The sequence below is a fragment of the Zonotrichia albicollis genome, chromosome 8, assembly GCF_047830755.1.
Source record: "Zonotrichia albicollis isolate bZonAlb1 chromosome 8, bZonAlb1.hap1, whole genome shotgun sequence".
NCBI lineage: Eukaryota > Metazoa > Chordata > Aves > Passeriformes > Passerellidae > Zonotrichia > Zonotrichia albicollis.
In genome coordinates, this window is record NC_133826.1 from 23,977,443 (window position 1) to 24,005,294 (window position 27,852).

Here is a 27,852-nt window from a genome sequence, read left to right on the forward strand (position 1 = left end):
GCTCAGGACTGAGCTGTGCTGGTTCCTCTGTCAGCATCTCCAACACAGCTGAGTCAAACAACATTGCCCACACCACCGGCAGGGATGGTGCCCTGGCAACAGCTGCTCCAGAGGGCGGATCTGCCGTGGTGGGAAGAGCTACCAAGAACACTGTGCCACCATCCCCTGCCCTGCAGCATCAACCTGCACCTCTGCCATGCCCCTGCAGTGCTGCCAACCTCCCCAGGTGCCCAGGACCTCCCAGAGCAGCAGGAACTTACATCAGCTCCCAGTCTAACTGGGCTTGCTCGATGTCGTCCATCAGCTTCATGAGCTTCCTCTTGAACTGGTGCTCGAAGCGCACATCGTCCTCAATGACCAGGGTCTTCTCCAGGCCCCTGCTCACCACCTGAAACACGAGGGCTCCAGCGTGAGTTCAGTGGCCCCCACGGGTGCCCTGCTGTCACTGGGGCCACCCTGACCTGGCACTGCCTCCCAGACCACACAGGCAGGGAGCTGAGAACCACTCTGTCACATACACATGATATGCCAAGCCACTGGAACTTGCTCCTGCTCAGATGGAGAATAAGGGGAAAAAACCAGCAGTGTGTTCCTTAACCCCATTTGCTTTTTAAAACATTCTTGCCTTTCTTCTAAGTAAGCTTGCCCCAAGCAGGATATTGGATGAACTGCAAAAACAGTTATCAAAATGTTCTGATAAAAATCACTTGGAGCTGAGGGGAAATGAATCACAGAATCCCTGAATGGTTTGGGTTGGAAGGGACTTTAAACCAATCCAGATCCACCCTGCTGCCATGGGCAAGGACACCTCCCACTGTCCCAGGTTGCTCCAAGCACCATCCAACCAGGCCTGGGACACTGCCAGGGATGGGAAGCCACAGCTTCTCTGGGATCCCTGTGCTAGGGCCTCAGCATCCTCAGAGGGAAGAACTTTTTCCCAATATCCCATCTAACCCTGCCCTCTGGCAGTGGGAAGCCATTCTCCCTTGTCCTGTCCCTCTATCCCTTATCCCAAGTCCCTCTCCAGCTCTCTTAGAGTCCCTTTACATACTGGGAAAGGAAAGGAGAGGTGTGAAAGGTGAACACTGCATTCAAGAAAACCCCTGCAATCCAAGGAAATCACTCCTATGGGAACACTTCCAGACAGCTGGGCTGGATCCAATGCTCTGCACCAGGACACAGCACCTTCCTGCAGGACCCTCAAGGGCCCCCAAAGCCCTCACCTCCTTCCAGATGTAGTAGTGGCTCAGGAAGCAGCCGATCTCTCCTCTGGTCAGGGGCCTGGAGGAGTAGGGGTCCCGGTACCCCGGCAGCATTTCAATGCTGAGAGCTTTCAGCTGACTCGTGTTCAGTGCTCTGGGAAACACAAAGTATTTATCACCATTGCAAAACAGTAAGTCACTTCAAGCCAGACACAGGCACAGCATGGGGAATGCTGCTGATGGTCAGGGAAAAGGCACACCTTGAGAAATTCCTACACTTGTTTTGCTCAAAAACGCAAAGGAAAATGAACTTCTTGATTTGTATCTCTAAGTCAAGCTGATAAACTGTATCCTTAACTCTGCCAAAGACTTTTTATGGGACCATCAATTACCTTTAACTATGCCAAAAACTTCCTGTGGGACAATCCTCTTGCCAGATGCTTGGCTTTGATTAACTTTCTGAGGCCTTGATAGGATCCCAAGTCTCCAAGACCACTAGGTGGTACATGGGCACCTGTCTCCTTGAGACCTTTTTGCAACTCACAGACTCAAAATTTCTGCTTTGGTTACTCATTATTAAAAGGTCTTAACACACCTTAGAATCACAGAATCATTAAGATTATAAAAGCCCTTTAATATCCTCAAATCCAGAGACTGACTAATTGCAAAGGAAAAAAGAAACAGAGCAGAATTGCCCCAGACAGATGGTTGGGGAGATCCGAGTGGTGCTCAGCTCCCCCTGCAGCCAAACCCTGCCCTGCTGGGAGTAGGTCAGGGCACCCAAGGAGATGCTGTGAAGCAGTAAAGCACATCCCACTCTGAAAACATCCTCAAGCCCAACCAAAACTCACTTTCCATCCACAGCCTCCACTACCTTCACTGCAATCTCCTGCTCGTAGAGCGTCCGCAGCATCCGATCCCGCCGGTCCTTGCGGCGCTTCAGGTTGATCATGAAAATCTGGGGGGAACACAAAGACACCAGGACATCACACTCCCAGCTGGGGGGGAGAGAGAAGGGAAGTCCTGATCCAGCCCTCTCCAGCAGCCCCACTGGAAAAGCAGGTCTTGTGAAAATACCGCGTGTGTGTTCACTCCAGGTTGTCTAGAATTTGTCAAAAAGCTGAGCTTGGTTTTGAGTTGGAAGTGTAGAGATTTTTTCTCTAACAACTACTTTTTATGGATGTTCACAGAGGAAACTTGCTCTTTCAGGATAAAGAAAATGAGGAGAGAGCAGTTAGAGCCAAGTCTGTAATTTCCAAAGACACAGGATGTTTAGGTTTGTATAAAACAGAATAACATGACCATCTGCAGCATCAATCCTAGGGGAACACTGCCATTGCCTGGATTTAGGATTATCAGCAGGGTCACCATCCAAGTACAAGGCCATGGTAAAGACAGGATTTTTGTGATTACTTCTGGCACTGAAAATCCACTGTGATCCCTGCCAGAGCAGAGAGCCAAGGCTGGGAACAGAGATGTCTGGGCAGGGCTCTATCCAAAGCCATGAGGAGACTGGTGGAGGGCTGAGGACTGAAGCCCTCACTGCAGGTAACCCTCAGGGGCTCAGGGATATTCTTCAGTCCCTGGCAGGCTGGTACAAGCACAGCCTTGTAGCCCATGGAGCAAATCCTCATCCCAGTAAGAAGCAGAATGAATTTCAGCTCAGTACAAATGAAAAAATAATAAACTGGATAAACACAGCACAGCCACAAAGGACAACATGGAAAAAAACTGCTCCAGCTGTGCCTTAAGCACAGACACACAGCTGGGTTGGGTTCAGCCTCAGGAGCCCCACAGACAGATGGAGCAGAGCACAGCAAGAAGACAAAGGCTTCCCTGATCCCCACAACTCCCTCAGTCCCAGAGCCACCCTGCAGCTGCACACACAGGGGCTGCTGGCTCTGGGAATAACACAGACACCAGGCAACCAGAGCCTGGCACATCCCTCTGCCATGGTTTGCATCCCTGGGGGTGTCCAAGGTAGGCCAGAACTCAGCTGTGAGCCTGCATCCCCCATCTGCTCTCAGCTCTCCAGGGTCTCTCTCAGGTGAGAGAAATCCTTCCCTCCTGCCACTGGAGAGCTTCACCAAAGGCCCAATTACTGTCACAGATGGAAGGGAGGCCAAGCCTGCTCTGCAGAATCAGATGTAGAGCAAACAGCACAAGAATAGAGGAGTTAACTTGTTTTTCAGCCTCACTTCTGCCTTCTCTTCCTGGCTGGATTAAACCCATGTCATGGCATGGTTTATGTTGGAAGGGACATATTAAGGATCAGGTGATGAGTGAGAAGACAAGACAATAAAGAGCAGAGCAGGCTCCTTACTTCATCAAAGCCCATCTTGTCAGGGTGCTTCGGGGGCACAGAGATGTACTGAGAGGGCTCCACGGGAGGGCGATCGACTGAAAGAGAGGAGAGACCCCAGAGTCACCCCCGAGCACTCCCTGCAGTGGACATGACCTGTCTGAAGGTGTCTCCCTCCCTCCCTCCCTCCAGGGATCTCGGGATGAGGAGCCACAGCAGCATGGGAACAGCAGAAGCACCACATGGCACAGCCAGAGCCAGCAGCCATGTGCCAGACAGACAGCAGGAATAAAACACGGACATGCAGCACCCTTTTCCACATGAAGGATGCATTTGATCTAGGGAAGTTGAGGGATTTTGTGGATGGGGTTGACCTGACCATGCAATTGCATCCCTAGGCAGAAAAGCGGTGGAAAATTTTGAAAACTGCGTATCGAAACAAGATTAGAGCAGACAGGTTGGGATGCAGACTTGCAAGAGAATGAGAGCTGGGCTGCTGCTGGGCAGGAGAGCTCTGCAGGCATTAACCTGGGGGGTCCATCATGGCAAGGGCACAGCAACTCACTCATGGCCTCGATCAGGGTGTGCACAAAATTCTCAGCTTCCTCCTGCAGCGACTGCTGCGGCTTCAGGGGCATGGGAAGGAACCCGTAGTGCTCACGGTTGCAGATGAACATCTGGACTCCTGGGGATCACAGAGAAGCAGAAATCAGCCCTGCTACCAGGGCACTGCACTGCCACAAACACACTTGTGCCAGGAGCTCAGTCCCAAACAGTTCTGCTACATAAGCAAACAAGTCAGAATCATTCCAGTTCTACCTTGTTTTGCCTGGCTGGCAGCAAGTGGCCTCTCCCATAAAACCAATCCCTACTGGCTGCCTAACCAACCCTCCAAGGGCCTGGGCTGACAGGGGCTGTGGCTTCCCACTGAAACAGAGTGGGTTTAGATTGGATATTGGGAAGGAATTGTTCTCTGTGAGGGTGGGCAGGCCCTGGCACAGGGTGCCCAGAGAAGCTGTGGCTGCCCCTGGATCCCTGGCAGTGTCCAAGGCCAGGTTGAATGAGGCTTGGAGCAACCTGGGACAGTGGAATGTGTCCCTGAAACGAGATGATCTTTAAGGTCCCTTCTAACTCAACCCATTCTGTTCTTTATCACTGCTTCCTTTTGCTTTGGCTAGGAAATAAAGGTGATACATTTTCACCTGTGCTGGCAAAAGGCTTCAAGGAATACATATAACAACAACCTCTGAAATGCCAAGTCACCACCAAACACAGTCCTCTCCTCTCCAGAACTAATTTTTACTGTGCCCTGAAGATGAAAGGAAAATCCCAGAGTGAGACACCAGTGAGGAGAACAGATGTGACAACATTAACACCCTTGTACTCAAAAGCTTTTGCAACTGCTTGCTGAAGGTGGGAAACAGAGAGAAGGTGCAAAGCCTGTCCTAGGAGTGGATGCATTTGCAGGGCACAGCCTCACCCAGTGGGAACATTCCAGCACCAGCAGAACACTTTTCCCTCTGGGACGACAAGGATTTGCTCACTGGCTGTAACTCTGCCTTTCACATCAGGCAACACGCTCAAAAGCCACATCCAGAGAAGCCAAGAGAAGGATTTCCGTTGTTTTTCATTGAGTTCTGGTAAGGCCCTTTATTAATTAACCCAAATCAAAGCTGCTAGAACCCGAGCAACCAGCCAAAAACTGCCTTTGTCTTTCTTTTTTTAATTCTTTTTAATGAAACAAGCTTAACCAGTCCCCTCCCTCGAGGAAATAAATGAAAAGCAGACACTACCTGGTGAGCTGAAGCTTTCATCTCTTAGTGCCCCTAATCCATGGTATTTTTAGCAGAGTGGAACTGTTGGCACTAATGACTTTGGTGTTTCTCTCATTTTAAGTTCTACAAGTAAATTGCTGGCTATGCTCCTTGCCAAAACACATTCAGCTGTCAGCTGCAATTTAGGTAAATGGCACAATAAAAAACTACTACCTGCAGACATGAATGGATTTGGCACTGATCTAATCAACTAATCTTATCTGGCTCACTGATCTCTGCTCTTATCTTCCGCTGCCTTGAACATAATCTGCACAGATTCACACCAGTGTTCCTGCTCTGTCTGGGATTAAATGCACTTGAAAAAGGTAAAGCTCCCATAAAGGAGGGAAGGGGGACTCACTCTCTAGCTCTGTTTTTATAACAAAATTAAATGATTGCTACAAGGGATAGAAAAACTGCAGGTGTTTGTAGTATTCTTCTTAATGGGCTTTAAAGGCAGTGTCCAGGATTTAGAGCTACAGCCTAAAACCACAGCTACAGTTAAAGAACCAAAATTGTCCCCACTTCCCTGTGACCAGACCTTCCTGCTGGCTGGCTCAAGGGCTTCAGAGACCCAGGCTGAAAGGCAGCTCAGGAGATCATGGAATTATGGAATGGTTTGGGATGGACCTTAAAGCCCATCCAGTGCCACCCCTGCCATGGGCAGGGACACCTCCGACTGTCCCAGGCTGCTCCAAGCCCTGTCCAACCTGGCCTTGGACACTCCAGGGATCCAGGGGCAGCCACAGCTTCTCTGGGCACCTTGTGCCAGGGCCTCAGCACCCTCACAGGGAACAATTCCTTCCCAATATCCCATCTAACCCTGCCCTCTGGCAGTGGGAAGCCATTCCCCTGTCCTGTTCACCCCTTGTCCCAAGTCCCTCTCCAGCTCTCTTAGAGGCTCCTTTAGGCACTGGAAGGGTCTCTAAGGTCTCACCTGAGCCTCCTTTTCTCCAGGCTGACCTGGCTAAAAGCTCTCCTGTGAGTGCAAGGGGCTCTGCAGAGTGCAGTGCTGGCAGTAACCCCCCCACTCAGCTCTGCTCAGATGCAGCACTCCCACACAGGCCACGTCCTCTCCCAGAGGTGGGATGCTCTTTGGAGCACCACAGAACAGCTGCTTCCAGCAGCACATTGCCTGTTGGGAATTGATGATTTATTAAGCACAGCTTTTGTCCTGGACAAAAGCCAGTATCATTTCTGACTTGAGGGAAAGTAAGTGAAATTACTCCAAAAAGAAATTTCCCTCAAAGCACACACATTTTTCACATTTCTAAACTTGGATGTCATCCTTTTATCCTGGGTGACAAGACTGAGCTCAGGACACAAGTGAACAATCTGAGCAGAGGAACAGGCCAGACAGCTGGAGCAAAGCCTTCCATGTCATGGGTCAGTCCTGGAAAAAGCTGGTGTTATAGGACAGAAGGAAAAAATGATGGGCTTGAATCCCTGAAATATTTCTGAAGCAGCTGGAGCTAATGCACTGCAGTTACCACAGGGTTGGAGGCTGCACTTCTGGGAGAGCTGTCAGAGGGAAGAGGTGGAGGGGTAGATTTTAAGCAGCCTGCTTTGCTTTCCAAGCTTAAACATCAACTCTCCTCTAGAGCCAAGAAGTGGCACTTGGGGACAGTGATGGGTTTGGCAGTGCTGGGGAAACACTGAACTGAATGGCCTGGGGGTCTCACTCTGTGCTTCTGCACTCATGGCCTGACTCTGAAAGTCAGGACCCTGAAGCTGCTCTGCAATTCCCTTCTCACCTCTGCTTCCCAAGGGCTCCAATCTCAGCTCTTGCTGCCTCTCCTCCATCATTCATCTTATCTGACACTCCTCATCCTCTCACAGCTGGTTCTGAGAACGCCCTGCTCACCCTGCCGAGACAACAACATCATTTCTGGTGCTGCCAACCAGACCCAGCACTACAAGGGAAGCTACAGGCAGCTGGTGGCTGCTGTGCTGCTCTGGGATCAGTGGGAAGGGAGGCTCAGCCTGCAGAACAACAATAACAACAGCAGCCACCCTTCTTCCCTTGGCTTTCTCCCTGCCTGCCTGCTCCCAAGAGCCTTCCTGCCCTCCTTAACTTCCCATCTTCTGCAGAGGACAGGGAGCACCAACTGCACATAACTCAGAGGATTCATGAGCAACTTCTCCTTGATAATTCACCCCACCAAACCACTCACTTCTGAACAGTGCTGCTGAGGTTTCACCAATCCCTTTTTCCTTATAATGCCCCAAGCTTTTCCCTTTCCACCACAGCAGGCAAACAACACAGATGGCCACTGCAGTCCTGGGAGCCCCCTTCAGCTGTGACACTGCTACACACAGGTCTGCCAGCCTGGACAGCTGGAGACAGAACATTCCCAAGAGCCACTCTCCAGAAATCAACAGGACTAAACATCCTCACCACAAGCACGAACAGCAGCAGCACAAGGCACTCCAGAGACAGTGATGTCTCAGCAACACCTGGAGCTCTCTTAAAACATCAACAGCCAGAGATTTCCTCTCCCTGGAAGTACCCAAGGCCAGGCTGGATGGGGCTTGGAGCCACCAGGTCTGGTGAAAGGTGTCTGTGCCCATGGCAGGGTATGGAATGAGATGAGCTGTAAGACCCCTCCTAACCTGAACTGTTCTAGGATTCCATGGTTTAAGAAGAGCCCCCACATCCTCTGAAACAAGCAGCAATCCAAAACCGCCTTTCCAGTCACCTGCTGCTGGTTACCCCTGAGCAGATCCCAGAGAAGAAGGGGAGCAGGGTCTGAACTCCCCATGGAAGCCACCCAGGACTTTTGGGCTGTGCCCCTGCAGTGGAGGCCTGTGTGTCTCTAGGAGAGAGCCCTGGACACACCTGCCTGGCGGCTGGAGAAGGCAAAGACCATGATGTCGTCGAAGCTCCAGGTGTAGTCCTGGTGAGGGGGGTAGAAGGCCAGCTTGGCAGAGGCCTCCTTCCTCAGGTCAATGAGGAACGTGGAATGCACCATAGGGACAGCAAAGCAGCCCATCCTCTTCCACTCCCGGATCAGGGGGTACTCCAGGGTCCTCTTGTAGTAGCCCTGAAACCACAAAGAGGGGCTGTTGGCACAAGAGATTCCTGCTTCAAAGCTCTTCCTTACCAAGAGCTCACGCCCTGAGCTCTCCAGCAGAGGTTCACCAGGGCTCAACTCTCAGCTTTTTCAGTGCCTCCCATTTGGAAACAACTCAGTCATTATTTAGAAACAGTCTTCTTCCCAAAAGTTAAAAACTGACCTTCTCCCTACTTTACAGAAGCTCTTGGAGAGCTCAACCTTTCCACTGTAAAATTCCCCTGCAACGCAGCTCCAAACCTCAGACGATTTTCTCCTGGTTCTTCAAAACCCTTTTTGCACTTAGACTCTCCAGCCTGATCCTGGAATCTGCTGAGCATCCATGACATCTTCCACACTCAACAGGCACAAAGTCCATTTAGTATCCCAGAGAGTAGGATCTGCAAATTAATTCTATCCATAAATTCTATCCTATCCATGACTTTAAAAAGAATAATTTGTTGTCACTGCAGTGAAGACAACATCTCAGTCTCCATCAGCTATCTTAGAATCCCTGCTTCCTCCACCCTGGGGCAAGCAGGTTTGGTACTCACTCCTGACTCTGGCTGGGGAGGCACTTCAGTCACTCCTGGGTAATTCCCTGTACCAGGAGCTCTGCCACACTTCAGCACTCTGGGTGCAACACCCACAGTGTGTGTGGCTCATGTGGACATAAATACACTGAATTCCTCCAGGAAGAAAACCCCAGAGCATGAAACTGACATCTGGATGGTTGAATCCAGAGCAGATTCTGGGCTTTACAGAAACAATGAGTCACTAAAAGAAGTTAAAGCTCAATTTATGCTCTATTTTCCATGAGCATTCAGGCACTGGCTGAGCAAAAGCCAGCAGAACTGCTCTGCCTGGTCTCTGTGAGGCCATGGTGTGGTGCAATGTGCCTGGTTATGGATCTGCCATCTCCCTCTGCCTTTCAGGGGCACTGTGACCATGCTGTGAGGATGGGATATCCCAAACACAGCCATCCTGAGTGCCACAGGAAGCAGCAGGCGGGAGGAGATGTGACTGGCATTCCCACCAAAGGCAGGGTTAACACACCCACCCTTTAACCTGAGAATGCCCACAAGAGAAGATGCTGGACACTCATCTTTCCTCCTCCTCCTCGCTCTGGGTTTTGGGGCTGTCCTTGCTCATAAACCATGGGGCAAGGAGGGCTCCAACTCCCCCACACTGCTGCCTCTCCCCAGATTTGCTCCATGACAGATAAATGCCAGCCTGTCTGGAGCTGGGCTTGGCTCAGTGGCCCTGTGCTGGGGATGGATGTGTTTCAGGATGTGCTCCAGCTGTGATTCCCTCCCCAAGCCCCCTGGGAGAGCAAGGCTGAGCACACACAGCCCTGGGACCACATGCAGAAAGAGGAGAAAAGGAAAAATAAAGGGAGAACTTTCCTCTTCACTCCAGCAGGATTTTTTTTTTAACCAAATTTTGCAAGATGCTTTTGCTGTTTTTCCTCTCCCCTTTTCTCAGTCAGTGCTGGTAATGGTGGAAACTTCCTGCTGGAGAGGTAGGACTGGTGCACATGGGGAGAGATCCACTCCAGCCTGGAAGCAGGGCTGATGTACCCCTGGAAAACCCTGGCTGACTCTGGACTTAGCCTTAAAAACTTAAAAGCACAACCAGTACCTTTGCTATGAAGTTTACATCTCCCTTTTCAAACAAAGCAAACAAACCCAAGTGAAACAAGCAAACACACCTCATCACACCCCCTTTCTTATCTCTCTATTTACTTCCCAAGAATTTGGAATGTTCAGGACCTTTTCCTGCTATTTTTATCCAATTACTTGGTCTGAACTGTGGGACTCCTTGCCAGAAGATGGTGTGGGTGATAAAAAATAGATTCAGACAGGGATTTCTGTAGAATAAAAAAAAAATCACTGGGAGCTTTAAAGACAAATATATTCCTCAAAAACCCAGAAGGGGATTGCCAGAAGAAAGAAAAATATTTTGGGGAAATAACACTCACTTTTTGGCCCTATCCTTATACAATTCCCTAGACATCTGCAGATGAGCCTGTGCTCTGACCCAGTGCAGTTATGTGGATCAGAAGTAACATGAAAAGGAACATTGAAAATGTAACATGGAACTCTAATTTTTAGGCTCAGCACCAGTACCTGTTACATGCACACTTCAGCACACACACTCCCTACAAGGCAAAGGATGTTGCCCCACTTCAAAAATCTTGTTCAAAGATGAAAAAGATAACTTAGACACAATGGAGATCTGTGGAAAGAAAAGCAAATTCCTCTTGGATTACCATCACTATACAAAAAAAAAAACTGGCCTACAATTATGCCCCAAGGGTTTTAAGTCCATTACAGAAACATGGAACCACTTTAAAAAAAATTCTGATCTGTTTATCAGTGGGGTTTGTGTGGGATCCCACCACATGTTAACACCACCTCAGAGCCACAGCAGCAGATGGGAAAGCCCAGAGAACAGGAAGGATGGCTGCTGCTCCAGAGACAGGGCAGGAGCCCCTGGAGGACCCCAGTCACACAGCCCCAGCACTGTTCTCAGGATCACCTGCCTGGGGAGTGATGCCACACCAGAAGTTGGAGTAGAGCGAGCGGGACTCGAGCATCGGCGCCACCAGGGTCTTGTTCTCTGCTATCAGCAGGTTCAGAGTCTCTGGGTTGGTCAGTAAATTATCTGCATCAATAAACTAGAGAAGGAAGAGGGAAAAACACTGTTAACAGATGAAACAATAAGAATCCCTTGATGCTTTCTTGGGAGTGAGGCAGCCAGAGGTACATGAGCAGCCCTGGTGTGGGCACAGGCCCAGGGCAGTGCCTGTCCCCTGTGCTGCCACTGCTGGGGCACCTCTGGCCCCTCACCTTGAGAAAACACCTTGAGAGGCTGGAGCAGGTCCAGGGAAGGGGCTGGAGCACCAGGAGGGGCTGAGGGAGCTGGGAAGGGGCTCAGCCTGGAGAAAAGGAGTCTCAGGGGGGACCTTGTGGCTCTGCACAGCTCCTGACAGGAGGGGACAGCCGGGGGGGGCCGGGCTGTGCTCCCAGGGAAGTTTAGATTGGATGTTAGGAAAAATTCCTTCCAAAAGAATGGCCAGGCATTGAAATAGGCTGTCCAGGCCAGGGGTGGAGTCACCATCCCTGGAAGTGTTGAAAAATGTGTGCACGTGGGAATGTGGCTTAATGGTGAATATGGCAGGTCAACAGCTGGACTCACAGATCTCAGGCCTTCTCCAGCCTTAACAATTTTATGATTCCATGAGGTCAGCAAAAAAAACCCACCCTAAAAGCAGTGAGCTGGTGGGTTTGACTCCCTAGGGCACGGGGCTGTCACATGGAACCTGGGGCAGCTGCTCCTGGGCACAGCAATGAGATGGGCAGAGACCTTCCCTGAGTCCATACAACCTCATGCCAGCAAAGGGAGCTGCCAGGGAAAATAACATCACTGGAAATTCAGGGTGAGCTCATTCTGTGAAAAGCATCAAGAACAACTCCTCAACTGCCCTCACACCTCACCTGCTTGGAGGCTTTGGGAACACCCCCCTCACAGTGACCAAAGGCAGCATCTTCCCACAACTGCCCTGCACAACTATTTCCCTTACATTTCACCAGGTGGGGATCAATCTGGGGGACCCTCCCACCACCAGGACTGTGTTCAATCCTGGTGCCTGTGGAGAAAGCTCCAAGCTTAGCCAGGACGCACCTCCCTCACCACAAAGTCTCTGGCTCACCAGAGCAAGAAATGACCCACGACATCTCAACCTGTCTTTAGCTGGAGAGAAAACTTTCTGACAGCCCCCAGCGCTGAAGAGAGGACCTGGAAAGCTTTAGTAATAAATGAGAGCTCATGCTCACCAGGATATAGTCTGACCACTTGTCCCGGGCCGCGCGCAGGGCAGCCTGGCGCAGCTTCATGACGTGGGTGAACCGAGAGCTGGGCCAGTGCTTCGGCCCCAGTTCTTCTGGGTAGGACCTGGAAAAGAAATAAAAAGTCACTGTAAGCCATGTCTGGGCCTTATTACACCGTAAAAAATGTGAAAGAAGGAAGAGAAGGAAGGAAAGAAGGAAAAAGAGAGAGAGAGAGAGAAAGAGAGAGAAAGAAAGAGAGAAAGAGAGAAAGAGAGAAAGAGAGAAAGAGAGAAAGAGAGAGAGAGAGAAAGAAAGAAAGAAAGAAAGAAAGAAAGAAAGAGAGAGAAAGAAAGAAAGAAAGAGTTCCATTGCTGCCTTCATTATGAAAGCAAAACAGCATTAGAGTCACCTCAGGCAACCCAGGAGAGGTTTTGAGGGAGAATAATTCCAAGTTCTGTGCTGGCATGAGCACAGAAGGCACCAGAGAACAGGCAGTGCCAGTTTTCTGATGACACCACCCATGGCAGGAGCTGCTGGGGCAGCAGAGGGGACCCTCCAAACCCACCTGCAGCCCCCTGACCGCCCTGACCTGGGGTACAAGCTCATCTGCCCTCTGTAAAACCAGCCCCCTCGGCCCAGCAGCACCAGCAGGGCTGGGATGTGAAGATGAAGGCAGCCTGGCGTCCCCCAGTGCTCTGGGCATTACTGGGCACTGCTAACACATCCCAGGAGCAGCCCCTAAATCTCCCAACACCCAGCCCCACCACGGCAGCAGTGTCACATGCACGGCTCTGCCTTCAGCAATGGCTTTTTAACAAAGATGGAAGGGAACCCAGGAGCAGATCCCAACGAGGAATAAAAATCCAGGACTTTGAAACAGTGCCAGAGTTAAGTCAGGGAAGGAGCTAAGAATTTCAAAAGGTTTTTGCAGAACTTAAGCAAAGTTTGGCAGGATGAAGGAAACTCAATTCAAAGGAAAGGATTAAAAATGTCAATAAAACCAGCACTCCCTGGGGGTTTGTACCACAAGCTCCCCACAAGCTCCTGCAGTGAGGAACTCAAATATAAAAGCAGGCCTAAAGGAAGGGGAAACTGATGTAATTTTCCTTGATGGAAGAAACTGAAAACAGAACAAACCCAGGAACAGCTGATCTTCAAAATAAATAAAAATTAAAGTAATAAAAATCCAACACATCATATTTCAAAGCAATGGTCCTGCAAATCATGTAAAGGCACAATATGTGAAATTAAATCTAGTTCTGTGGCTCAGCACTTACTGAATATTTGATGTGTCAGAGCTTTCATAGATATTATGAATGGGGCTATAATTTCTCTGCTTCCTTGCAAATAAAGAATGGTAATTTTAATTCCCTGTAGCTCTTGATGTAATTTGTTTACCATGCAAAGAGAGCAGTGACAGATGCTGAATAACTCAATGGAAAATGTTTCTTCCACAAAATTCTGCATGAGGTGCTACACTAAAGTCAGAGACCTTTCTAGAGACCTTACCTCACCTTTTTCCCTAAGAAAACAATTTTAATGGGACAGACTCAAAAAAGCAAACAATCCACATTTTAACACTTGGACATTTAGTGCCAGCTCCTGGTTTGGAAACAGAAAACCTTGGGAATTTGGGCTGTGCAGCCAAGAGCCCTCCCAGGTACTCACGGGGGCTCCTCCATGGGTCTCCACTCCACGTCGTGGTACAGGTGCTGCACATTCTTCAGCCACTCCCTGAGGATTGCTGTGGTGTTGTCAATGTTGTGGTCAGTGGCTGCCCTGGCAAAGCAAGAGCAAAGGAAGCAGTTAGCACAAGGTTTGTGACTAAACCCTGCTCTACCATGGAGCCCTCTGCCCAGTCCAGCCACCAAAAAAGACAAGACTGAGGTTTAACAGGTTTAAGGCTGACGTTTAACCCCAGCTGGTGACTGAATACCACCACTGTGGAAAGGGGAAGGGCACAAAGCCTGTGGGCTGAAAAAAGAACCATGTAATAACTGAAACAAATGACTAAAATGTGCCCTCAGTGGAGGGGAGGGACACAGTGCTCGCTGAAGAATGGTTTTTTCCCTCAGGGTTGAACTGAACAGAGCAGGAGGCACAGATTCCCATCCCTGACAGCAATCCCATGGAAATGCTCCCACACACTGCTCTCTGCCTTCAAGTCACAGGATGAGTGAGCCAAGTCCCATCCCAGCTGCTCCTCCCCAGCACCAGGGTTTGCACATCCACCATGGGGCTGTGTCAGATCCCACCACAAACTCCTCTCACTGACAGGGCTGCTCATTTTTCCTAGCTGGAATGGGCAGGAAAGCACAGTCCTGTGACAGTGCACAGCTCAGCAAGCTCCACTGGGAATTTATAATCCCTGCATATTCCTCTGGGAGTATAAACAGTCCCACAAGGTTTGGTGCAGACAGTAAAGCCAGTGTGAAACACATCACTGAGGGAGGCTGCTGGAAGCTCCCATCAACTGCCATCCATTTCTTGGTTCATCCTCCAGCTCCAGGGACCCAAAGGCACTTCCCAGAACATTCTCCACCTTACTCAAAGCCAGAGCTCCCTGTAGCCAGGGGAGGACATGCAGAAAGGAGCCACATCCCAAACCCTATAGCTACTCCAAAGCTATTTCAGGAAAATACCTCCACTCCAAGTCACCATATGACCCTAGAGATGAAAACCAGGACATGAACCTTTTTCAGTTTGTGCAACAGGAACATACCATTCCCATGGGGTCTAGCCTGCTTTAAAGTAAAAAAGAACCAAGAACTTGGATTTTCAGTTTATTTATAGTCAAACATCACAATCACTTAAGGCCAGGAGGCTTATTTGTTGAATATTTATTCATGTCTGCTGAAACAATAAATAGTGAAAGTTCAGCAAGTGTTAGAGGCTGGTTCCTGTGTCATGAACTGCTCTCCTGTGACAGAGCAAGGCTGGGCTTAGTCAGGGCTCCAGGGTTTGCTTTAGTCCAGGACCCAGACTCGTGCTGCACTGTAGATCTGGTTTGCAAGGATGTTCAAACTGGACTAGAAAAGTCTCAGCGCTGACTTGGTGTATGTCCAGCTTGCTCCATGTGTTTCATGGATGAAGCTCATCCCCTGGAGCCCATTTTCACACACCTCCTTGGGCTCCCACAGCCACCAAGGCATTCCACAGCTCTCACTCTGCTTTCCTCCCACATTCCAGCTGCACAGTCAGCAAACAGCTCCAGAATTCCTAAAATACCAGAGACCTGGGGAATGGCTTCATGTTCATAGTTGTCACTGGAACTGCAGTGGCACCAAGAAGGTGGCACTGGGGCCACAACACAACTGGGCATCACACAAACGAGGCCAAGAGGACAGTGGCCACCCTGGGGAATGCTGCAGCTCATCCCACAGCATCCCCTTTTTCAGGTCCAGACCAGCTTAAGGACCATGGAGGCCCTTTAAAGTCAGCACACAGCTCTAACAGAGTCAGGTCCATGTGCCTCTTCCCCTCAGCAAGCCTCATACCTTTCTTTCTAACCTCATCCCAGTCCTTCTAATCTCACAGACTCAGTGGGGATATGTGAAGGGATTTGCTGCAGTCTGGGCAGGGAAAGGGGAAGCTCCAGCTCCATACGTGCCAAACTAATCTCAGTTTCATGTTAGCTGCTCCCATCTCAGCCTGGAGATCCTTCTCCATTCGACTTTGGGCACACACAAGCCCAAAATGGGGAGCTGTTTGCAGGGCTGTGCAATAGAAACCCAGAGCTCTCAAATGAAACACAAATTTCTGTGACAAAATGAAAATGCAGAGTCATCCAACCTCAGAGAAAAGGGTTACCATGATGGAAGGCTGCCTCCTCAGTTGCTCAGAGTTGCTACACAAAGCCCAAATCTCTGACTAGCAGAAGAAACCCTGAAGTTGAATGGCAGTGACAGGCAGAGTCAGAGGAAGACCTAAGCACAGCAAGGGGGATGAAGGATGCTCTTCCCATCACACCTGGAGTACTCCATCCTGCTCCTGGTAGGGCAGCAGGCCCTTGACAAGATTCACCCTGGATGACACCATCAGCCAACATCCTCCAGCCAGAAGCAAGATGAGCAAATGGAGCTGAAGGGATCTCTAGATCTACCCACAAGGAATCTGCTGGCAGAAAATGGCATTTTCCAACCCAAACCATTCCATCATTCTATGACTCCAGTGCCCAGGCTGTCCTGGTGATACATGGAAGGTAAATCCACATCCCAGCAGACCTCTCAAAGGCAGGGATCAGCCAAGGCTCTGGCACAAAGGAGGGACAGCTCTCTCCAGGACTATCCACCCAGCAGCATTTCTAGGCCCAGAAGGCCTCAAAGGCAATAAAGTCTGTTCCACCCTGGATGAAACACACCCTATGACTAGCAGTTTGGCAAACCTTTGTTCTTCCAGCTTTCAGCTCAAAAAACCCAACAAAAAATAGCCAAACCAAACCCTCCAAAACTCCAAACAACCCAAGCCATTACAAAAGCAATTATCATTATTAGTTTAGTGGATAAATTAATTAGAGATCAAACAGCATCAGCACTGACTCACTGACTCCTTTTGTAGCATCTGAACCAGTTCACCTTTCCCCCCCAGAAGAAAATAGCAGCTCTGGTGTTTGCAATAGCACTGTGTGGAAAAACAGGCACAGACTTTATTTTTCCCTCTTTTTTTTTTTTTTTTTTTTTTTTTTTTTTTGTGAAATGACAACCCCTGCTCAAGGAAAACAGGCTAATTAAAATGTGAGCAGGACTTCTCACTGGGAGCAAGAGGTCCTCAAGCCCTGAGAGGCACATCAGAACACTCCACATCATAAACACTTCTTCTGTAGCACTCTGGAGCATTTCAAGAAGCCAAGAGTGCAGCTAAGACTTCATTTTAGTGGTAAGAACACGTCACACAAGAGATGCTATCACCTCTGCCCACCTGCCTGTGCTGGAAAAGGGTTTTTACCCCATCCTCTTATCCTTACTGGTCCATGATCTGCACTGGACAGGACGAAGGGAGTGGATCACTGCAACCCAGCTCCACTCAGCTCACAGGAGCATGGCTTGTCCACATGGCCCTTAGACTAAGGCAGTGCCTGGATTTTGGGAGTATTTTCTGAAAGCAAGCTGGTGAGCACAGCATCATTATCTGTGTGGGAGTCTATCAGCAATATTTTTGAGCTGGCACCAGGTTCAAATCCTGTTTCTTAGTGGAACAGCAACACCATTTTCAAGAGCTGATTAAAAACATCTAGGATTTAATTAAAAAAAAAGGTCCCCTCTAAGATTTACAACCTAAAGCCTGTGCAACACAACCAGGGAAAAATAGAGGAAAAAAATTCCAATTCCTCCCACTCTTTTCAGAAAAGAAAATTTAAAAAATAGACCAGAAAATACCTCCAAGATGGACACCTCTATTCCAGTAACAGGGCAGCTTTTTCCATTCAGATTTAAACCCATTTCCAATAAACAGAAGTTACATTTTTGAAAAGTTTGAGTGAGAATGTTGGTAGAGGGGCTTATGTCGACAGACCTACAACCACTTCAATATTGACTTTGGCTTTAACAGGAGTTGTACCATGGACACAAGCCCTCATTGTTCCTGCTCAGCAAAGTACCCCTCCCAAAAAAACTCATGGATCATGCACAGTGGAAAATCAAAGCACAATGTTAAGCAACTCCTGTTTTAATTAAGTAATGTGAGCAGCAGCACATGCAGAAAACAGCTCCTTTTACAAACTGCTCATATTTTTAGCTTGGTAATGTCTCCGCAAATTATGTTTGCGAGGGGGAGTTTATTTAGGCTTTGATGGTTGTTCTTCTCTTTTCCTCCCCAAAACGGGAATTAAAAATAACAATCCCCCTTTTTCACTTCTTCACACTCTGGCCTGTTCTCCCAAGCTATTTAATTCATTTACCTCAGGCACCGGGTCAGAGGAGAAAATTTTCACCTTCACCATCTGTACAGGAAAAATACTAGAGGACAAAATGCATCCTGTGTGCTGCTGGCTTGCCAAGAGTATGGGGATATGCTGAGACACAGCTGAGGCAAACTCCACAGCCAGGGCCCTGCAGTAATTTTCCTACTGAATTCAACATTTACCACCTTCTCCCTTCAGCAAATAGGGTGGGAAGGACAGCTTCAAACAGGAGTCAGTGCTTCACTTTCAAGCAGTGCAGAGCTGAGTCAGGACTGGCTGGAGGCAGCCAGCTTTCAGAAACAAAAGCTGTAAGGAGCTTTTGCTCCTTTTTCCTTTCCCTTTCTGTCAGGGTTTGAGGAGGGTATTGGGCTCACCCTTTCTGGCTGTGAGAGCCAAATCTGCACACCCAGGTTCCAGTGGGCCCTTCCCATCACTCTGCTGAGAGCACACAAAGGATGACAGCACTCAGGAGGCTGCTGATGCTGGGGCTGCACTGAAAATAGGTCACAGGAGGAGGATGCAGTTGGCCTTCCAGGGCTCCTGCTGCTTGCAGAACTAAGTTGCAAATGCAACCAAATTCCACGAAGATATCCCCTTTAACTGTTTCCCTTGGTTCCTCTCTGCCCGCAGCCAGGGAGGGGTTCAATTCACCCTCAAGGCCTGCTATGGCATGTGGTCCAATATTGAGTTCCACTGAAGCAAGAGCCATAGGGTGACCACGTGCCCTAAACCCACAGGGTCTCCTCCAAAGCAAAGCCCAAAGTCAATGGAAAGCTTGTCAGATCATTCCTAACAACTGTAACACAGAAACTGGGGACAAAACACCAGTACCCCCCTTGGCCCTTTTCCTGAGAGCTGAGCACCAATAAACCATTCAGAGAGAGGATACAGCTCACACTGAAGTGATGGAGAAGCACATTTCTGTGTGCTCTGTTCCACAACTTGAGGTGCTCAAATACTCCAGGACAAAGCTCAGCCCTCAGAGCAGAACTCAGCATTTTCCTGAGTATCACCAATGGGGTACTGGGGACAGACAAAGGTGATACAGAGACTCCACCATCAAAAGGCATGAAAAACACTATTATTAGAAATCCACCATTCTACAGAAACAGTGGTGGACCTAAGACCTGATTGGCCTTTAGGAATCTTCTCTCACCTGTTGGTCAAGAAGGGACCAACTCCTTGTAAATGTCTTTGACAAACAGAGATTGCCTGCCAGGTGCAGAGATTGAGATAATAACAGTTTTAATTCTTTCTCTGAACTTTCTCACAGCTTCCCAGGAAAATCCTGGGAGAGCTATGTCTCTCTCTGTTCAGAGGGCATGTGATCACCACACCTGAGCCCCTCCTGAGCCCAGCCAGCAGCAACAAGCGCTGCATGGGGGGTTCCCCCAGTGCTCTGGGGAGACTCCAGGCATTTCAGACCCCAGAGCACTGGAAAAATCCACACCACTTCATCCAGCACCAGCCACTATTAATAATGTACTCCAGCAGCCCCAAGTTTTTTACCATGACACTAACAACACACAATGCACAGAGCACAGGATGGGAGTTTTAAGCTCTGAATTTAGATCCCGCATAAAAGCCTTTGGCTTACAGTCCCTTGAGGCAGCCCAAGAGCCCAGCTCCTGGTCTGAGCTCCTGTCACCCAGGCTGCCCTGCTCATGCTGGGTGTGAGATCAGCCTGGCCAAAAATAACTGAAAAAGCAGAGTCCAGCCACAGAGCCCTAATATGAGTCAAACATAAATTTGGATTTAGTTTTCCCAAAACAAGTGGTAAATAAAGTAACAGACTAGTCATTTCTCCCTGCTCTTTTTGTCTGAAAGTTGCCAGGCTTAGAAAACCAAGTCAAAATATAACCCCCCCTGAAGTGGCAGTTTCCACTAGGAGCCAGGAATGAATTACCTTGACCAGGAACAGTGCACCAGAAGAGACTGGAAGAGAAGGGATGGATCCTAAAGAGGAAGGAAAAAAATTCAAAACAAGACAGAAGCAAAACACTTCTGCAGCACAGTAAGAGGGATTTAATTCCAGCTGTGAAAATGTCTGTTCTTACCACAGATTAAGTCCCTGGAAGTGTCCAAGGCCAGGCTGGGTGGGGCTTGGAGCAGCCTGGGATAGTGGAAGGTGTCCCTGCCCATGGCAGGGGGTGGAACTGGATGGGCTTTAAGGTCCCTTCCAACCCAAACCATTTGTTTACTCTATTGTATGATTTTAAATTGAGCTACTGTCAACTACTCTGTGCTCTCCTGCCCAGGATCATCTCAAAAAAGCAACAAATCAAGCAGGGCTCCCTGTATCCTTCCAAACACTCCCCCTGCCTGTCACACGACGGGCAGATATATCTCCTGCTCATCCAGCAGAGAGACCAGACTCAGATAACAGATGATTTTCAGGTCTGCCAGCCCTACCTCACATCTGTGAATTTGACACTCAGATCTCCCAGGTACCCATGGGATCAGGGATAACACGCCAACAATGTAGTCCAGAGATTCTGGACAGATCCAAACCATCTAAATCACTTATTTTAGCACAACTGTGCTCACACACTTCATAAACAGAGCCTGAACATTCAGCCCAAGTTCAAAGAACTGCTTAAGCATTTAAATAAGTTGCCAAAATTCTAATGTATGTATAAGACTTTTTGGCTTTGTAGGGACTTGGCATTTGTTCCAGGCTTTCCTTAATTAAGGACAGACTTTTGGAAGTACCTTCTTTTGTTTTTTATTTTAACTTGGTCCCCAGGCCACCTGGGCCCAGATGGGTGGCAGGGAGCTGTGTGGGAGTGTGGAACCAGCAACAGGAGCAGTGCAGCTCCCCAGGCTGGGCAGCTGGACAAGAACAGGACCTCAGAGCACAGGAATGCAGCACACAGGGCTCCCCTCTAACTCCTTCCCAGTGCCCTTCAGCAGCTGTGGATAATGGATTGTGCTGGCAGCAGCAATGATTTTAAAACCTTCAGTGGTCTTCCAAGTCCAAGTGAATGACTCACAGATGTATGTGTGTACATACTTCTGTGCACACCAGGATCTGGGCTCTTTCCATGCTACCTCAAGAAATCACTCACTTTCCTGTCCCTCACTCCCCACAACAGAACCATGGAATCCCAGAATGATTTGGGCTGGAAGGGACCTTAAAGCCCATCCAGTGCCACCCCTGCCATGGGCAGGGACACCTTCCATGATCCCAAATTGCTCCAAGCCCCATCCAGCCTGGCCTTGGACACTGCCAGGGATCCAGGGGCAGCCACAGCTTCTCTGGGCACCCTGGGCCAGGGCCTCAGCACACTCATTGTAAAAAACTCTTCCTTGTATCTAATCTAAATCAACCCTTCTGGCTCCCTCATGCCAAAGTCAACAGCTTCCCTGGCATCCATGCAATGGGAATTCTCTTGCAATGCAAAGGAGGTTCTTGCTGCTTCAGTCCCAAGTCCTCTCTCTGTCTTTAGTTCTCCCCATGCTTTAAAGCTGCTAATCTTTAAAGAAACAAAACCCCAGCTGCATCTTGTATTTCCAAGCAGACTTGGCTTCAAGGGAACAAGGCCCCAAAGGGAAGCCCAGGAAATCCCATACATGCAGGATCAGGGTGGTGACTGGCCTCTGGGATCAGTTGTTCAAAGGAGGAATTAATTGAAACAGTTGTGTAATTTCTGAAAGGATAGCTTATTCCCAGCAACTAACTCAGACACAGCTGATGCAGCTGTTTGAGATTAATGTAAGTGTGTAAGCCACTGGGAAAGAACACTGGGATTTAGAAATATTCTTGTATCTGCTAACAAAAAAATTGATGAGTTTCATATTTAGGTGCTCAGCAACACTGATTATTCCATGGTCACACTGAATATGGGCCTGTAACACACTGCCAAGCGTCCCCAAAACAGAAACACCTGAAAAGCTCTGGTCTCAGCACCAAGCCTGCAGATACAGCAATGCTAAGAGCCCAGAGCCTGCCTCACCCCTGGTGAGAACACTCACACCATGGACCACCAGACACCCAGCAGGGAGGGAAACACAGACACAAATCTTTTTGTAGCTTACCTTTTTAATTTATGGACATTTTTTTCCTCCCAGAAAAAGTCAGAAGCTTGCCCTACAAGTACCAGTAAGCCCCCAGTGCTCACTGTCTCCCTGTAATGCCTCTCTGTCCCACACCACCCAACAAGAGCTTTCACCAGCTCTACACAGAACCACAGAACCACAGAACAGTTTGGGCTGGAAGGGACCCTGAACTCATCCCATGGGCACGGACACCTTTCACTGCTCCAGGTTGCTCCAAGCCCCATCCAGAGACAAACAGGATTGGCTGAACATAACAAAGTTATGTGGGTGAGGCTGGTATGTTCCATTCCTCCCAGCTGTGTAAGGATGTGCCCTTCCAGGAAAGACATTTCTAAGAACTCTTGACTTAAAATATGAAATATGACTTCATTGCAAATTAGTTTTCATTCTAATCATCCTACAGGACCAAAAGTAATTTCAGCACACAGAAACACACTCTTGCTGGAATACTGCGTAATAACTACAAACAAGTGATTTTTCATCTCTTGTACAGTGCTGGCTGAAAGAAACAATATAAGAAATTAGGGACAAAAATGGAATATTTTAATTCACATTATTAATTAGGAGTTCAAGCAGCAATAAGAAATACACTGAGCTAATTCTCAACTTCTTTTACCAATGGAGAATCTGCTCTGTGATCTGGAAACTGGCAGGATGTTTTGTGTGACACTGGAGAGCTTCACACAGTAACTGACCCTTTCATGTGAAAATTTTGCTGATAGGCAACAATAAAGCCATTCTTCACAAAAGCTGTCAGACAGCTTTTCTTTGAGGCCATCACAAACCTAAAATAACAGAATAAGAGAACAGGAAGAAGAGCTCAATGAGTGCCAGCAACAGTGTTCTCAGAGATGAATCCCAAATTTAGCATTTGGAGAAGAGGTCCAAAAGCATTTGGAGTAGAGAAATATAAAAATAGGCCATAAACTGCTCATCCTACAAACAAAGTGGCAAAGGATGCTTGGCTATCCAAAGCGATTTTTTTGCCTCTGGAAAGAGAAAAATGGCTATGTTTAGCAGGGTAGGAGATGCTCAAAGTTAAACAGTTAATGAAGACCAACACTATTCCATATTTTCACATCAGACTCCCTGGAACATTCAAGCTTTATCCACAGCTTCAGGCAAAGGTCACTGAAACACAGATTTTTCTTCCCCTGCAGAACTCTTCAGAACATAGCTCACAGCCTCCAGCCCACCAGCAGGGCTGAGGGAAGCCTTTCACTCAGTAATTTACTATTTCTTAGAAGGCTTTCAACAACTTCCCCCTGTGCAGACCCTGTAACAGGACTGCCCCCACAGCAGGTCTGTCTGAGGTCAGCTCTGAACTCAGGGCAGATCTCCATGCACACTCTGTGCCTCCCCAGTGGACCAGGAATTCCTTTGCTGTCGCTGCAGGCTGAAAAGTACTGTCAGCAGGACAAGAGCAGCCAGCCCTGCAGAGCTGTCTGCAGCAGGCTGCTACCTGCCTGCATACTCAGGTGCACACAGACATCCTGAAGAAACCTCGACAGCAAAGCATTCGGTGTGTGCGTGAGGATTCCTGAAAAAATGTGGCACAAATGCTGGGAGGCACCTTCCAGCTCAGCAGGGCTGGATGTGTGCATGCAGGGGTACACTCACTGAATGATCTGCAGTCATGCTGCAGGAGTCCACACCAGACCTGCAGAGCTGACTGTGGCACCTCACGCTTTTCTACACCCACCTCTGAGAAGCCTCCTTTGATCAACACAGACTATGCTGAGTTGGAAGGGACCCTCAGGATCATCCAGTCCAACCCTGTGCCTGCCCAGACACCCCAACAATCCCACCCTGTGCATCCCTGGCAGCATTGTCCAAACCCTCCTGGAGCTCTGGCAGCCTTGGGGCTGTGCCCATTCCCTGGGGAGCCTGGGCAGTGCCAGCACCCTCTGGGGAAGAACCTTTCCTGATATCCAACCTCACCCTGCCCTGGCACAGCCCCAGCCATTTCCCCACTCCTGTCACTGGTCACAGAGAGTGAAGAGATCAGTACTTGCTCTTCCCCTGCCCCTGTGAGCTGTACAGTCAGAGAAAGCTGAGGCTCACACCAGTACGCGTCCATTCCACCAGAATAACCATCTGTCCTTGCCCACAATGGCCTGGAAAAGGAGAGTTAGAGGCAGGAAGGGAGTCTGGACTCAGACAGGGTCCCACACTTGGGACTGCTGTGATGCAGCAGCCTCAGCACTGAGTCACCCACTGCAATACCAGCAATGCATCCCAGCAGGCTGGGACAGGTCCTGAGCACTCCTGGGGCACACAGGACAATGAGCCCAGTGCCAAGCGTTATATTCCTGATGCCCACCCTATGGAAAAGTCTAATTGTGAGAGACAATAAGTCAAATTGGAGGACATTTGGCTGAAGGACACTTGGCCCCGTGTGTAAGCTGTCCCCCAAGAGAATGGGGGCCAGCCCTGGGCTCCCCCCTCTGCTGGCAGCACACACACAGGGGTGTCTGCCCACACCTCCCCTGCTCCAGCGCCAGAGCTGCTCTCAGAAATGAGCCTGGCCAAGCGCACACTGCTAACAATCCCCTGGCTAATTTGCACTCAGAAATATGACTCTGCACTTCTCCATGAAAGGGCTCAGTGTCTGGGCACAGAGGGCTGCAGCAGGAGCATGCGCCCGATGAACGGATTGCTGCAGACACACGGAGAAATCCCAGCGCCGCCGTCAGCACGCACACATGGCTGCTGTCACTCCAACAGCTCCTTCTGCCTGCTCTCATACAGGGAGCCATGCCAAGTTTAAAGGTTTGGACCCCGAGAGAGAGCTCCAGACTTGCCTTGCACAGGCAAAAGCATTTACAACAATTTAAGTTTTTTTTTCAACTGCTTTTCAGGGAAACTCTTTCCACCACAAGGATCTGCAATGCTCCCACCAGGAATGGATAATACAGAACACAGACGAGCCCAAGCCCAGTTGGGCAGGGTAATTCCATCCCTGCCCCTAGAGCTGATTACCCTCAGGGTGTGTTTTACCAGCTATCTTACTTACCAATGTTGCCCAGAGTTGTGGCAGCCCCATCCCTGAAAGTGCCCAAGGCCAGGCTGGACAGGGCTTGGAGCAGCCTGGGCTAGTGGAAGGTGTCCCTGCCCATGGCAGGGGGTGGGACTCGATGGGCTTAAAGGTCAATTCAAAACCTTCTGTGATTCTGTGATTACAGAAGCAGACAAAGTCAGTGAGACTTTTTCCAAAGGAATTCAACCTCAGGGTAGCTTGAGAGCAGTAGTTTTCAAACTGTGATCAGCAGATGTCTGTGAACTATTTCTAGTTTGCTTGTGAAAGGTAATAAAAAAAATCTATCATACCCAAGTTAAAGTTTGCTATGCTGCACAGGAAAAACATGTTGAGTTTACGCTCAGCTGATGGAATACCATTCCCCTTTCAGTGCTGCTGGAAGGGTCAGAGCCAAACCCTCCCCAGGACCCAGACCTCCTGTTAAAACCTCACTGTGTGATCCCCAGCACTGTCTCAGCAGGCAGCACAATGGGCTGTCTGTGCACCCAGAAACTCATGGAGCTTTAGCCACTAAGAATAACTTCAGTTTATTCTTACAGAGCAAGATAACAGGGCCAAGGCTGGCACAGGCACATCATAAACACTGCTGCTCGCCTCAGCCGGCTGTGAATTACTGGCTGCTTGCAGGAAATCTGGGCAACACAAGGATGATAAAATCCCAGGTGTTTATAACATGTAGTACAGACACAGAGGAATAGAAACAGAAGTAAATTTCTTGACTGCTTCTTCTACAGCTTCTGTACAAGCACGTCAGTTACCTTTGGGATGAAAAACGTTAGCACAGAATCTGCTTTCAAAATACAGTCAGGAGGTACAGCAAGAAAAGTCAACCATGGAGCTGTAACAAGTGGTTCTCAAGGAGAAGAGCTGCCATGTTTTACATCTTGTATCTCCCAAGGGACCCAGGCACTGCCCCAGATCACAGCAAGCCTGCAGGCAGGCTGGCCTTCCTCCTGCTGCTGGAGCACCTCCTCTTCCGAGCCCCAGGGCTGTCCCAAGGGGCAGCCAGCCCCACTGCTGCACAGGGGCTTTCCAACATGATCCCCTGGGCTGATAATGCAGAATCAGAGGACAAGAATCACAGAAAGAACCTCTGGAGGTCATCGTGCCCCCCTTCCTCTAGCAGGGCCACCAAGAGCAGGCTGCCCAGAGTCATGTCTGAATTAAAATCATGTCTGCTTTTGAATGCTTCCAAGGATGGAGACTCCTTTCTCTAGTGACCAGTGATAGGACATGGGAAAATAGAGTGAAGCTGCACCACAGGGGTGTCACTGGAACAGGCTCCCCAGAGAAGTCACGTCACCAACCCTGTCTGAGTTCAAGGAGGTTCTCAGTGAAGGTCTTTGTCACGCAGTTTAGTTTTAGGTAACGCTGAGGAGCAAGGAGTGGGACTCCATGACCCTTATGGGTCTCTTCCAGCTCAAGGCATTCTGTAATTCCATTCCATAATTGTGTTTCTGCAGGATCAGTCAAGTCTGCAGGCAAGGGCAAGGTTATCCTCACTTTTACAGCCAGACCACTGTGACCATTAAGTCCTTTTCCATCTTAAGGATTCTATGATTCAAGGCTTTGCCTAGAGCACAGCATGGCTGTGGCTGATGGGAAGCCAGAGAATCCTAAATGGTTTGGGCTGGAAGGGGCCTTAAAGCCCATCCAGTCCCACCCCCTGCCATGGGCAGGGAGAGCTTCCACTAGCCCAAGTTGCTCCAACCTGGCCTTTCAAGAATTCACAGAGCTAACACCTCTCTCCAGCAAAGGAGAAGAATTTCTGCTTTAAAATCCCTTTTCAATCTGACCCACAGGTAAAGAAGCTTCAAAACACAGCAGCAAAAGTTAGCCATATAGTGGATGCCCCTGGAAATAGAGGCATGAACTCCATCCACACGGTCTCCAAGCTCATCCAAAGATATCCAAGGTGCTGCAGCTGGTGGGAGCCACCTGAAGGAAGCTAATATTGTCCACAAAACACATATCCCAGGATGCTGCTGCCTGCCATATGGTCAGGAAATGAAAGGAGATGATGAGTGCAGGTCAGGACAATCTGTCTTTAAGTCAAGGCACATGCACTAGCTTTGCAGTTTGCATTAATATTAAAAAGAACCATACAGAAAAGGCAATGCAAGAAAAGTAAAAACAAATAAATCAAACACTCAGCATAGTTTCAGCTGGTTTGTCACTGCCTCTGAATGATAAAAAATGGCTGCAGAGCTGTCACCTCTACAGCAGGGAAGAGGTTTTCCCAATCCATAGGATAACCACAGGAGAAGACACTTTGGGAGCCAGGTTGTCACTCTAGTGGAGCACACCTACAAAAGAGCTGGAGAATGGACAAGGGCCTGGAGTGACAGGTCACAGGGAATGGCTTCCCACTGCCAGAGGGAAGGGACAGAGGGGATATTGGGAAGGAATTATTCCATGTGAGGGTGGTGAGGCCCTGGCACAGGGTGCCCAGAGAAGCTGTGGCTGCCCCTGGATCCCTAGAAGTGCCCAAGGCCAGGCTGGAGAGGCCATGGAGAAACCTGGGATAGTGGAAAGTGTCCCTGTCCGTGGCAGGGGGTGGCACTGGATGAGCTTTACAGTCACTTTCTGTGACCTTACACAATACTGTATTCAGCAGCCAGGCTTTAGGGACTGACTCATGCCCCTTTCC

The 27,852-nt window shown here is 49.1% G+C and overlaps 1 protein-coding gene across 1 annotated transcript in view; it reads right to left on the reverse strand.

The window, feature by feature from the left end:
- The window catches only part of COLGALT2 (collagen beta(1-O)galactosyltransferase 2), a 46,592-nt gene that overhangs the window by 2,774 nt on the left and 15,966 nt on the right, over positions 1-27,852 (reverse strand). Inside the window, exons 2-10 of the mRNA XM_074546287.1 lie at positions 13,873-13,983; positions 12,211-12,328; positions 10,917-11,051; positions 8,158-8,362; positions 4,070-4,189; positions 3,526-3,602; positions 2,054-2,160; positions 1,224-1,356; positions 261-388 (exon numbers count right to left, since the gene is read on the reverse strand). Of these exons, the coding sequence (XP_074402388.1) occupies positions 261-388; positions 1,224-1,356; positions 2,054-2,160; positions 3,526-3,602; positions 4,070-4,189; positions 8,158-8,362; positions 10,917-11,051; positions 12,211-12,328; positions 13,873-13,983 (1,134 nt within the window). The remainder of the gene's footprint in view (positions 1-260; positions 389-1,223; positions 1,357-2,053; positions 2,161-3,525; positions 3,603-4,069; positions 4,190-8,157; positions 8,363-10,916; positions 11,052-12,210; positions 12,329-13,872; positions 13,984-27,852) is intronic.